This window comes from Gossypium hirsutum, chromosome D09, assembly GCF_007990345.1.
Source record: "Gossypium hirsutum isolate 1008001.06 chromosome D09, Gossypium_hirsutum_v2.1, whole genome shotgun sequence".
NCBI lineage: Eukaryota > Viridiplantae > Streptophyta > Magnoliopsida > Malvales > Malvaceae > Gossypium > Gossypium hirsutum.
Genome location: NC_053445.1, coordinates 1,250,159 through 1,263,623, shown reverse-complemented (window position 1 = coordinate 1,263,623; position 13,465 = coordinate 1,250,159). Strand labels below are relative to the sequence as shown.

Genomic DNA, 13,465 nt, shown 5'->3' with positions numbered 1-13,465 from the left:
AGTTGCGAAATACCAAACCCACTATTCAACTAGGCACAACTGATGGTTCCCATGAGCCTTTGTCGGAACGGATGCGTCCTGGTATTGTTTTCAAGGTTCAATTGATCGTAGTAGAATCCTTTGCACCCTCCTGGCATTGATAAGACTTCCATTGATAACTCAGCTCAAGAACAGTCTTTGTATCGATTTGTATCTTTTGTCTGCTGTTACTTATGGGGTTAAAGATGTTAGGAAGCTAGGAAAACGAGGGTTATGAATAATAAAAGGAGACGTTCATAGGTTTAATAAATCACAACAGGATTCTTTCTTGAAAGTGATTGACAATGAAAGCATTGTGTTTATGGGCGAGAACCCTTCGTCATGGGTGCGAGAGTAAGAAGAGGAAAAAGAACGTAAAAAAGATTTGTATAAATATGAATATTATTCCATTCCAATAATTTAATTATTCTTTTCCAATAATTTAATACCACGTCAATAATTTGATCTTGAATTTTAAAATTCACTTAAATTTAATTTTTTTCAAAATAAAAATATTGATATAACATTAACTATTAAAAAAATATAAATAATATCACTATTTCATACAATTTTTTCTCAAAAAAAAATATTTAATTTAATTTAATATTAAAATTTTAATTTTAAATTTTGAATTTAATTAGAAATAGGTCATTTTGGTTCAGAAACTTTTTTCAACAAAAATTGTCAAAAAATAACAGAAGTACCTATAGTTATTATTTAAGCCTAGAATTACAATTTATGAAAAGTTACAAGTATTTACATTACAGCCAATCAATGGTGCAAGTAACCAAAAGAATAGTATATTGAAATTATCGTCTCTTTTTCTGGTAACTCCGCTGCAGTTTCCATGACCAAATCATAAGGAACAATACGAGAGTGGATCCCATGGACAACCAGAAAACTACCAACCATTGTGGCATCGGCTTCGGGTATAAACCTGATGGGTAGGTTAACAATATCAAATTAAATGATTTAAGGAAACCAACTCTCATAAATATTATATGGGGACTGCAACATACCATGTCCAAACTTGATACATATGAGAAGCTCGATGATGCAAATCGCGAGGGAAAGCCAACAAAATGCTCCTACCTTTTTCACTGGTTTACTGAAAGGGGAACAGGAATATTGTCAATATTCTGGCATTGTATGTACATGTCAGAAATAGAGAGAGAGAATGAGATAATACCGGTCTTGAAGGTATAAGTTGTACTCACGAATTGTTGGTATTGCTATTAGCCACCACAAAATCAACCTATAGACAATCACAGGGTTTCGAGGAGGAATCCAGAGACAAAACTTTAGAAAGAATGTATTAAGTTCTACTGTCAAGAAGACGATACAAAGGCTGAGAACTTGAATGAAACGCCATGGACCAAGCAAGGGGTGCCATTCATCTTTGTCCCACTGGGCTGGCGTAAATTGCCCCAATGTTCGTTTCACCTAACACCAATGACCAATGACCAATCACCATTTCATGACTTGGAATTTTTAACAAACTCTTATCAAACCTGAAGAAACACAGTAAAGAAAGTAATTACAGGTCAAAAAACATACTTTGCCAATAATGTTAGGCTGGCGACTTATTCCAACCCACTCATAGGTTCTGCCGTCAAAGTACCTGACAGTATGCATTCCAGCCCAAATGCCTACAAGAAAACCAAATAGGCTGAAGAATCATATTTACGCTTTGTTACCACACCAGGAACTAACAACAAAATAAAATTATATACTCATGATAACACAACAGACTACGACTTTGAGATCACATGAATAGAACAGACATGCAAAACTGTTATTCCCACTTAGGTTTCACATTTCATACAACTTAAGGAGTATGATCATATGTAGGGCTAAAATAAGGGTTTTCAAATCCACATCTGCCGTACAAATAAATTAGGCTGGGAACCTGAGAACTATTCTGAGTGGGAGGAATTATCAAAGCACAAAATATTATCCTTACCAAAAATTAATTTATTTTATCACAGTATAAAACTTACTAGAAAACATTTGAATAATTGAAAATGGAACGTGGAAAAGACCATTTAGAAAACAAGTTAACCAGCTAATAATATTGTTCAGTCGCTTCATCCCTTTCAGTCAATTCCATATGCTACAGCCTTAGGCACAACAGTGATCAAAGGACAAAAGAACATATCGAAAACAAAGGGTAAATAAAATGGCAATGCGGGATCTTACCAAACCAATTACATGTAAAAATATCAAGAATAATGCTGTCCCACCAGCACTCATTAAAGTTGGGGAGCATGTGTCGGAAGGTAAGCTGTATATGGCATCATAATAGTCAGTTTATCGATGTAAGACAGACCACACATACAAGCATTAACTTGTCAATAGTAATACTTCTAAACGGGAAATCAGAACAATAAGAAAAACTATAAGCATGTCCTGTGAAAATCTAACCTCCATAAACTCAAATCCAGTTGAGAGGACCCAGAGAAGTGGCTGATTGCGGATTAAAATGGCCTTGCCCCACCAACCTAAGATGTGGGCTAGAACAAATTCATCAAATAGAGTTTCCTATAAATTGTTTTTTTTTATATGAACAAAATTAGAATTGAGAAATAAAATACCACAGCCATTGCATCAAGAAAGACTAGCTCAAGTATGCATTAAAATAAATACCTAAAGAAAAAGAGGTAAAAGAAGGGGAATAAAGTAGAGCATTCAGGTTGTGCAAGAAGATCCATACATAAACATTCTTAAATCTGCTAGAGGGATTTTCAGGAATATAAATGCGACAATCAGCACCATAGGATCGTTCTGGAAGCTCTGCATGAAGAAGCAAATAATAATGAAGAAACTTTATTATAATTAATAACAGCAGAGCAAATATGAAACTAAATATATTTCAGAGCCAAAAGCAATACCAACACCAAGGTCAGGATGGAGAAACTTCATGAATTGCCTAGCATCATCACGTGTCTGGAAATGAAATTCAGAGCAACCATCACTAATCATTTATTCAACTTCAGATGACAGCATGCATGTCTGCGTGTGTGTGCACAGACAGAAACATTCCAGAACAACACCAAGTTCTGACCCCTTACAGACACACACACACACACATGTTTCACTTTTTCTCATATGTATGTGTGCTGTATAGAGAGTATTTGATGTTTGTAAGTAGTGCATCTCAGCTCCTATTTGCAAGGCTGAGCAACTTTTGATAATTGACATCATGTTAACATTACCAAATCCTTAACTTGTGAAGGGGCAGGGCTTTATGCTAACAAATACAATTAGCCGGGTTTCCTATGTGATCAATTAAGATTCCAGGTACAAGTACATAATGTCGACCAACAAAAAAAAAACAAAAAGCTACAATAGACAAATGCAAATATGCACACATGATATACAAAAATAAATAAACTAAGCAATGGACAATAATACAATATACATAAAGAAAATAAATAAATAAATAAATAAAAGCTGCACCAGGAAACTAACCTGAAAAAGCAAAAAAGTGAGTGCAACAAGGTAAACAACAGCCATTCCATGAACTAAACGCCAGACTGCAGGATGTGGCCGAGTAAGGACCCTGCAAAGAAGTTTGACTTCCTTTAAGTGCCCAGAGCAATAACACTAGCAGTCCATTAACCGTAGAAATAAGAAATGCAGCTGACTAGAAGATAGCTTTGCAAATGAAAAAAGATTAAACTCCAGAGTCATCCATAAACAAATTTATAAAATTCCATCACCATATTCTCCAGCCAACACAATCATAAAGCATTGCTTTCACATCATGAAAAATATTTTTGACATAGGACAGATATACGAATACATATTTCAACTTCAAATCTCACACCCTGCCTCCCCTCACTCCTTTATAAGGTTCAACCTTTTTTGAAATGTAAAATGCTGAACAAATAAAGTCACCCAGGAAATAAAATGTGAACATGTATACAAAAGCAAATAATGATGACAGAGAGGAGTTAGTTTTCTGGTCATCATAATATGGAGGCCACATAGATGATGCATTTCCTTTAAGACTAAGAGACTCCAATTGAGAATCATTGACAAATCTTGAAGGCAAAAATTTTCAGCTTTTATCGTGAAAGCCTCTGATATTGAAAGATCTATTTATCTATATATACACACAACTGAAAGGAAAACTCAAAAGTCTGTTTCTAAAAGGTTACAGAAGAGAATCGAGTCTGTAGCTTTCTAGGAAATTTCTTAATGAACCAGAAGAACTGTAACATCAATCAATACAACATAAATTACTTCTTTTAGGAGTGAGGGGGATTTATACCTGCTACTAAATAGTAAAGAATCCATGTAAAACAATTAAATAAGTGAAGCCACTTGGAAAATAAAATGTGAACATGTATGCAAAAGCATATGATGATAGAGGAGTTCGTTTTCCAGTCATCATAATAGAGACCACATAGATAATGCATTTCCTTCAAGCCTAAGAGAAACCATTGAAAGTCATTGATAGCTTTTTAGGAAATTTCTTAATGAACCAAAAGAAACATCTATCAATACAACATTTTTTTTTCTCTCATGGGAGGGGGATTTATACCTGCTACTAAATAGTAAAGAATCCATGTAAAACAATTAAAAAAGTGAAGCCACTTGGAAAATAAAATGTGAACATGTATGCAAAAGCATATAATGATAGAGGAGTTTGTTTTCCAGTCATCATAATAGAGACCACAGAGACAATGCATTTCCTTTAAGCCTAAGAGAAACCATTGAAAGTCATTGATAGCTTTTTAGGAAATTTCTTATTGAACCAAAAGAAACATCAATCAATACAACATTTTTTTTCTCTCATGGGAGGGGGATTTATACCTGCTACTAAATAGTAAAGAATCCGTGTAAAAAAATTAAATGAATGAAGTCCTACAGAAGAAATCAAACTAATAACTTACGTAGAAGGAGCCTGCAGCAAGCAATAAGTAAGAAAAACTGCAATCATTGCCCATACACCCCTATAAAAAAGAGCACATGTGAGATACTTAAAACATGTCAGCAAGTAAAAAAGCAAAGACATAAAACACCATTAGATATAAATAGAAACCTTTTTACAGATGTGACAAGATCACCAGATTTGTTGCTCTCAGGATCAAGGGCTCCACTTGCCCAGCTGTGAAACATATAAAGACTAAATAAATGAGTGCTAATATAAAAATTGAGATGTAATTTTACATTAAAAGAAATAAAGAAGTTTCTTCTTTAACAAAAAAAGGAAAAAGATACATATTCAGGTTATTTATAGATTTCAGCCATGTATCTAGCAAACAGAACTTAAACAGCAACATGCAAAACTAAAGACATGATGCTGGATGCAACTAGTAGAAGACAATGATAAGAAATTATCATTGTACTAAATTGAAGAAACTGTATAATGACCGAGCTGCACTTAATAGATAATCCCAATTGTTTCCCTTAGATTACAGTGACTTCAACAAGGTCAAAATGGAAAAAGAAAAACAACTATAGCTGAATAACATCAGTTCAGTTATAAAGATTCAAAACATACAAGTTTCCATGAGATTTTCTTAAAACTTTTAAAAATAATCAACACCGAAATGAAGTCATTGTAACAATAGTGTCCTTTTTAAAATGCAGCTCCTTGCTCACAATACCAATTGTTTCCCTTAGAGTACAGTGACTTTAACAAGGGCCAAACAGATAAAGAAAAACAACTATAGCTGAATAACATTAGTTCAGTTATAAAACTTCAAAAACATATATGTAAGTTTCCACAAGATTTTCTTAAAAATTTTGAAATAATCTACAACTCCATAGAGTCACTGTAGCCATAGTATCCTTTAAAACACATATCCTTTAAAACACCGAAGGGAGCATAATATTTTCCAATGTAATCTTGCCATCCTAAACATAGTACATGCAACGGAAACAAGTTCCAAAATTAAAAACCATAAGCAACCATATGGTTGATGACCCAAAAGATTGACAGCCATTCACAACAAAAATAAGAGCATAAATTCAAGCCAAAAACTACAAATTCTCGCAAAAAAAGAAGATTGTGTGTTATTGAAAGATAAGCGACCAATAATATAAAAGATGTCTAAAGCTAAAAAGGGGGAAAATGCAGAATTTTCAGTTGAGTTTATGCTAACAAGAAATATATATTAAGCAGGGCACTTACATTAGAAAGCATGCACCAACAAATAAAAATGAAATAGTACGAGGCTTGTATGCCCATGCAGTCCATGGATCTAACTCATCAATGGAACAAGATAGATCAGGATCTCCATTTTCCTGAACAAGATGATCCCTTCTCCTCAATCTCCTATGACCATTAGGTTCCATAAGCTCTGTGTTTCAGAAATACAACTTGCTTACTGCAGAACTAAGTAATAAAACATCATTAGTAATATTTACTTGAGAACTTCTAAAAATGGCAATCTTTCAATTAATAGCAAGAGAAAATCTAACATACATTACTGTACATAAATAAATTGGTGACAACAACTAAAAGTACTAAGCCCAAAGGAGGGCATTGATAACATATATGAATGTGAAATGCAATAAATTCATTCACCAGATCTAGCATTAAAAGAACTTGTCTTATTAACCAACTTTAAGTAGGGCAAAGCACAACCTTAATATAAGTATTGAAGCATCTTCAACGCAAAGATTACATAAAACCCAAACTCACACCAATACAGTTGGTGTGGTGGCATAGTCAGTTTATTGTGTCATCTTAATTCTAGGTGATGACTTGGCCACTACGGAAGCTATAAGCAGTGTAATGAAGCATTTAATTCGCAGTACTACCAAAGACAAGCCACTACCCTAGTGAAAGATGCGAAGGAATTACCCATAAAGGATGAAAGAAAAACAAAACCCTCCCCAGTTATGTTAATCAGACTCGAGTGCGAGTGTCGAATATGAGTATGTATCCTACATGAGCATGTTCAATATTTTTAAGTTTTTCCATATATTTGGAGGCTCCATAAAGGATCCTCTCTCCATGCCCATGCCCATGCCCATGCCCATGCCCATGCCCATGCCCATGCCCACATATGTATTGGAACGGATATTTCAAGAAAAATGAAAAAGTCAAAGGAACATAGCACCTTAAAGCTATGAGTCCATACAGCTTGCCCGAGAATTGAAACTCACATTCAACACTGGTTCATATGATGTGACAATCCACTTTACTAAAGAGAAAGTGATATTCTACATGATAATCTACCTACCACATTAATTATTAAAACAGTTGCTTTATTATCTTTATCATATTCAAAGCTACCGGTCATTTCAACCATCAAAAAGCAAAAGATTTCACGACAAGATAAAAAGATCCAAACTTCAAGCTGCTTCTCAAAAACCTCTTTTGAGAAGAGAATCTTTCCAAGGACCATCATAGTAGATTTTAGCAGCTAGAACATTAAGTACTTCTCACATTGAACTAAGAAATGAACATTTAAGATCGTTACATCAAAACCCATAATGGAGATATCAAGTTCAGCAAGTATTTAAAAACAGAATATTAGTAGGTATATAGGCATTATGACACTTGAGATTTATGCTTGCATTTTTATGTCTTAGAAAAACTTCAAATTCAAACAGAAAATAAACCTATAAAAGGGAAGAGACAACAACTTCACCATGATATCTAGGCTTAAAACCAATGAAACACCGACACGGCTCTTCCCCTCTCGTACCGGTGTCGTACATACGCCCGACACGTACGGGACACGCCGAAATACGTCAAAGAAAAAAGAAGTTGGACACACTCCTGACACGGCTCCGGGCGGCGAGCAGATGAAGAAGAAAAAGGAGGAAGAAGAGTTGTGGCGGCAGAAAGAAAGCAGTGTGACTAGGGTTAATTTTTTGGTTTATTAAACTCAGTTTTAGCTGTTGAGCTTCGGGTGTATTTCTGAGTTCGGCCTTTGGTTTTTTAGAGGCTTATAAGTTATAATATAGTCGGGTTATTTATTTAACTTAAAATATTTTAATTAATTAAGATTAAATTAAATTAACAAATGCTAATATTATTTTAACATAAAAAGAATATTTTTTATTGTGGAGTTCTACCGTACTTGTATTCTCATTTTTTTTTTTTGAAAATAATCGTATTATCTGTGTCCCTACTTTCATAGCTTAAAATTATTCCTAAACCTGGAAGCCAAAGTAACACTATAGAAAAGGAAAAGAACATATGCAAATAAACCTCCTAAAGATTCCATCCCCACTATATAAAGGCAAATTCCATCCCCACTCTCTTAACAAAACAAATGCAAATTCCTTTTTGATGCTGAAAAACAGAACAACTAAATAATCACTTTGACTAAGGTGAATTTGAAAAATGAGAGGTTTTAAATAAAAATATAATTTCAAAAAATTAGTTTCGATAAAAAATAAGGCTCGTCTTTTAAACGAGCCTGGCCTTGGGTAAGATTTCTTAGTCCAGGCCCAGCCTGAATCTACCTAATTGTTTTTCTTACGGTTGTTGTTTGGATATTGTATAACTGTTGTTTTATTATTAATTTTGCTATTATTTTATAGACATTTGTTTGTTAAGTTTCAACTATAATTTATTTAAATATTTTTAGCGTATTTGATATAGTATTTTTTAAAATTTATTTTTAAAGAAAAAAATAATACATGTAGACTGGACTGAGCTCGGGTTTAGTATTTTTATCTTGATCAGATTTGGATAAAATTTTAAACCTATTTTTCAGACCGGATTGAGCTCAGGCCTAAAAAATAGACCTAAAATTTTAGGTAAATAAAAAAGAAGAACATGTTTGATAATTTTTCATTGCATGTAATCAGAGAAAATTTACTGATAAGGGATTATTGGCGTAAGATGCTCATGTATTTCTCGATGAAAGCATGGCTCCGAAATAATCTCCACTCACGAAAGTCTCACTTCGGAATAGAATCTTTCGGTTATAAGAACATAAAATACCCTAAGTGAAAATAAGAACGAAATAAAAATCTAAGAATAAAATAAAAACTCTTTCTCCCTAAAATTGTGTGTTTAAATTGATTACAATGGCCTTTATATAGACTAGGAATATTAAAGTGCCTAAGTTATCCTTGAAGTCCTTAGATTTCAACTAGGATTAATACATCTAATTTCCCTCCAAAACATAATTATTACATGCAGGGCTTTTTGGGCTGTGTAGGGGCGGTGTTGCAATACAGCACGGAGCATATCGTGACATCGAAGGCAGTTTCATTCCATGACTTGTTTTTGGCTTCTGTCTTCGATGTTGAGACATCAGTGTGTTGGAGTCACGACATAGGCATCAATTTTAGCCCGAATATGCATCTTTAGCTCCTGATTTGTCCTACAAGACCGGGTAACCTTATTTAGATATATAGAATATAATAAAAACTAATAAAAAACATAATTTACTACTTTAAGCATGAAATCCTATATATATACTAAGATGCTTTGATTTAACTATTAAATTGCATAATAACCTGATACGCCACTTCTTGGTGTAGTCCTGGCATCAACCCTCATGGCGCAGACCCACATCAACTTTCTTGTAACATAACACACACAAATAAGTTCATAAGAACTTAGTGGGGAAAACATCATTTACCTGAGTCATATTTGCATATTGCATTTGATAATTTAGATTGATAATCCCATCATTTTTAACTTTCAACTTTGGCTCTTGCGAATGCTTCCTCAAGTTCTATTCATTTATACGCACCAGTTATTATACCTCACTCTGAAAGTATTTGTAACAGTCCATTTTTTAGTGATGTCGGAAACAATGGTTTTGAAATAAAAAATCTGATGAGTGAGTTCGTAAATATTATCATTTAATATTTACGAGTCAAATATAGTATTATATTGAATTTTTAATATTATAATTTTGCTAATTTAATAAATAGTTAAGTACAAGTGATTTGTCTCTAAAGTTGAGTAGTTTTGAAAAATGAAGTATCGAGACCTCATTTCTATAAATCGAACCCATAAATATTTTTATTAAATATTTACATAGTTATTATATAGGTTTATTAAAATTTGGTCCAAAAATTTTAACGTTTAGATAGTTAATTTAGTAAAAAAGACTAAATCGTAAAAATTATAAAAATTAAAATCGTAAAAATTAATTTAGTAATATAGTAATGTTTATTTATGCTTAATAGCCATAAAATCATGATTGGAAGGCCATATGTTGCAATTAGGCCATATTAAGGTAGCATGCATGGTTAGTGGGTTGTTTTTAAGTATTTTATATGTTAAAAAATTGTTTAATTAAAAGTAAAACATGTTTTATAATAAAACAAAAGTAAAAGCCATTTTATTATTTCAACTTCTTCCCCATTTCCTTCTTCAACGGAAAAACACCATAGCCAACATAGGAAGCTTCAGCCAAAGCTTATTTCAATTGCATGGTATGTGTTTTTGACCCATTTTTAGTAATTTTTATGTTTTTGATATCATTGTAGCTTAATCTAGCTAACCCAGGGACTAATTCGTAAAATTGTTAAATATTTTGAGTTATGCCATTGATGAATTTGTGATGTTTTTGAAGTTTGGTGATATATTTATAAGTTTGATAGTTAAATAAGACTATTTTGTAAAGTGATTTTGGTTGATTTTAAAGTTTAAGGATTAAGTTGTTAAAATAGTAAAGTTACATGAAATTATTGTGAAAATTTGATAAATATGGGTTGTATAGGGACTATATAAAATTCAGCTAGCATTTATTTGGTTAAATTGTGATAGATTTGAAAGTTTTGGGTTTAGAGACTAAATTGAATAAAAGGTAAAAATTTAGGGTAAAAGTGTAAAATATTGATTAAGGGTAAAATATGTGAATTTAAGTATTTTAAAGAAATTGAATTGGATAATTGAATTAAACTATTATATTTAGATCAAGAAACAAATTAGTCGGTTGATAATCGTGAGAAAGGAAAAGTCATCGAGTAGTCGTCGTCGAGATGTCGGTAACTACTGTGTTATGGTAAGTTTGTAAATTGGTTAGACTAATTAATTGATGTTTTTGTGATTTAATACCTATTTATGTATGTTGTGATTGAGTTTATTTGTTTGATAAATGGCAAGTGATGAAATGGATTAAGTTGCAATGTTAATTAAGTTAAAAGTCATGTTTGAAAATGGGAAACTACATGGATAAATTCTTGTGATGAAATAATGTGTATATAATTAAATGATATAGATACGAAACATGGCCCGTATGAACCTTGTGAATGCTTAAGATACAAATGACATGTCATTAGGGTTATTACCATTTTAGGTGCTGGTCTTGGTTGTCCTACCAATGGTTAAGATCCTACATTTGTTGCAGATTCTACACAACTCGTGTGAGCAGCATCGTGTAGCTTAATATCCCGACCTACAGCTTGTGTGAGCAGGCCCATTTCACAGCTTGCGTGAGCATTTACAGTTACAGCTTGTGTGAGCATTGTTCCACATATTCAATGTTATTTCATTTTGGTTTATTGGCTGAAACATGAGTAAATTAGAATGGTTATATGAAATGGTTTATGGAAATGGATATATGAAAGGAGACATTTGAAAGGAATTGAATTATCATGGCATGAAATGTTATTTATTAATTGAATGCAAGTTGGCATATGTGTTATGTTGTGTAGTAGCTTTATTGATATTAAATGATTATGACTAACCATTTGACATGGTAGGGAATTTGAAACATGGAAAGAAATACTAATTTGTATGTTAATTTCAATAGGTATGCTTTTAAATGACAAGTATGTTGTGTTTAATTATTCGAATTTACTAAGCTTTACGCAACCTTACCACATTTTGGTTTTTTCTTCTTTGTAGGTCGTCAGGTTCGAGCTGTCGATCGGATTGCTTTTGGAGATCACACTATCCATCAACTATTTTGGTAGCTATATACTTATTTCGACCCGGTTATAAGTGGCATCTAGATAGAGTTTTGGTATAAATATATGCTATAAGTATTTGGTTATGTTTTGAGCCTTTTGGTATATGAACCAATGTATAAGTGGTACGTTTTAATGGTTGTGTTGGTGGTTGTGATTTGTAAATTTATTTGGTGTTGTTCATGCTATCTTGGCAAAGAAATGTGCATAAATTTTGGTCATTTAGTGAACTTAGTTTCATGAATGTGAACATGATAAAATGATGATAATTTTTATGGTTGAATAAGTATAGAATGTTAGATTTTTATGCTTATCTTGATCATTTGTGGTAAAATGGTCATTTTGTTTTGGTAACTTATGAACTTTGGTTGAGTTGTGCTTGCATTTGAAAGTTTGGTGTCAATGGATGATTTTAGCACTTGTTACTTGTGGTTTAGAAGATGAATATATAAACATGACAAGTTAGTTATGTTTTAGTTTGGATGGTTAAAGTTTATGTTTGAATTGTGGTGCCAATGAGGGCATATTGGTTATGCACTTAGGTTGAATGTTATTTGACATATTTTGGTACATTTTGAATAGGTTTAAGTGATGATAATTGCATGGCTTGGTACCTAAGGAAGTGTAGGTGAAAAGGCTTGTGTTTGAAGGTATTTTGGGTGTACACGGCCTGTGACACAGTATGGCACACTGATAGCACTAGAAAGAACATAGGTTTTCCCCCTTACTTATTGGTTAAATTATTCCCATTTAGTTATCCTTAGCATACATTTTAGCATTTTCAGTTTAGTAAATTGTATTTTATAACTCAGTGAATCCTAGCCTATTTTATCCTTAATTTTTCTATCTTTTTGCATTAATGTCACTGCATAAGTGAATTCCAGATTGGGTCCAGAATTGTTGTCACACATGATGGCTGTCTGGATAAGAATTAAAATTGTATGAGCTGTCCAGTTTGGTATAACCAACCTGTACATACAAGGACTGAATAAATTTGAGGAAAGGACACCTATACTGTTGGAGGACATAAAAGGTGGATGTGAGAAGAAAATGAGAGATTTTTTTTTTTTGGGATTATCATCTTCATCATCCAATCTTAAAGCTTACAACCATGGCAGCTTAAGCCTCTCACGGGTGAGCCAACGTGAAAACCAGATGCAAACTAGCTTCTGAAGAGTAGACCTAAGTGCGAGACAAGAGGGAATAGAGAGATTCAGTCGAGTTGTCTAGGAATAGTATTCTCCACTCGATTCTTTCTTATTTCTTTATGAATGTTGGTGATTATTCTCCGTTTTCTGTTTGCATGGAAGTACACATGAATTCTTGATTAAATTTTATCTTATTCAATCTTGTTTTTATTGTTTAATCTCGAGGTTTGAATGTTTTTTAACACAGAAGTGTTATTGTAGTCACTGACACTGGAAAGTGCAGTGGCAGTTTGAGCCAACAAGCATTACAACGGAAGTTAAGTGAGGATTAGAGGAATTTAGTCTACTTGTTCTTAATAGTTCCGTATTGCCATCATCGAAAGGTGATGTTAGTATGCATGTTTAAGTCTCGGATTAAATAGAGAAGTGACGCCGAGTAAGATTTACAT

General features: G+C 32.9%; 1 protein-coding gene across 3 annotated transcripts; it reads right to left on the bottom strand.

The window, feature by feature from the left end:
- Positions 1-710: 710 nt before the first annotated feature.
- On the bottom strand, positions 711-7,928 carry LOC107931303 (CDP-diacylglycerol--serine O-phosphatidyltransferase 1). 3 transcript variants are annotated; one of them, XM_041101527.1, is made up of 13 exons: positions 7,632-7,928; positions 6,164-6,332; positions 5,069-5,134; positions 4,920-4,979; positions 3,490-3,580; positions 2,910-2,964; positions 2,665-2,811; positions 2,443-2,531; positions 2,218-2,302; positions 1,576-1,667; positions 1,208-1,461; positions 1,038-1,126; positions 711-955 (listed from the first exon to the last, which is right to left on the bottom strand). In XM_041101527.1, the coding sequence occupies exons 1-13, from the start codon at positions 7,699-7,701 to the stop codon at positions 828-830; spliced, it is 1,395 nt and encodes a 464-aa protein (XP_040957461.1). In that variant the 5' UTR covers positions 7,702-7,928; the 3' UTR covers positions 711-827. The 3 variants fall into 3 exon arrangements, with proteins under 3 accessions (XP_040957461.1, XP_016718650.1, XP_040957462.1); XM_016863161.2 differs by having other exon boundaries at positions 2,443-2,559; positions 2,732-2,811; positions 7,632-7,927; XM_041101528.1 differs by lacking the exon at positions 7,632-7,928 and adding an exon at positions 6,620-7,563 and having other exon boundaries at positions 2,443-2,559; positions 2,732-2,811; positions 6,164-6,359.
- Positions 7,929-13,465: the final 5,537 nt, after the last annotated feature.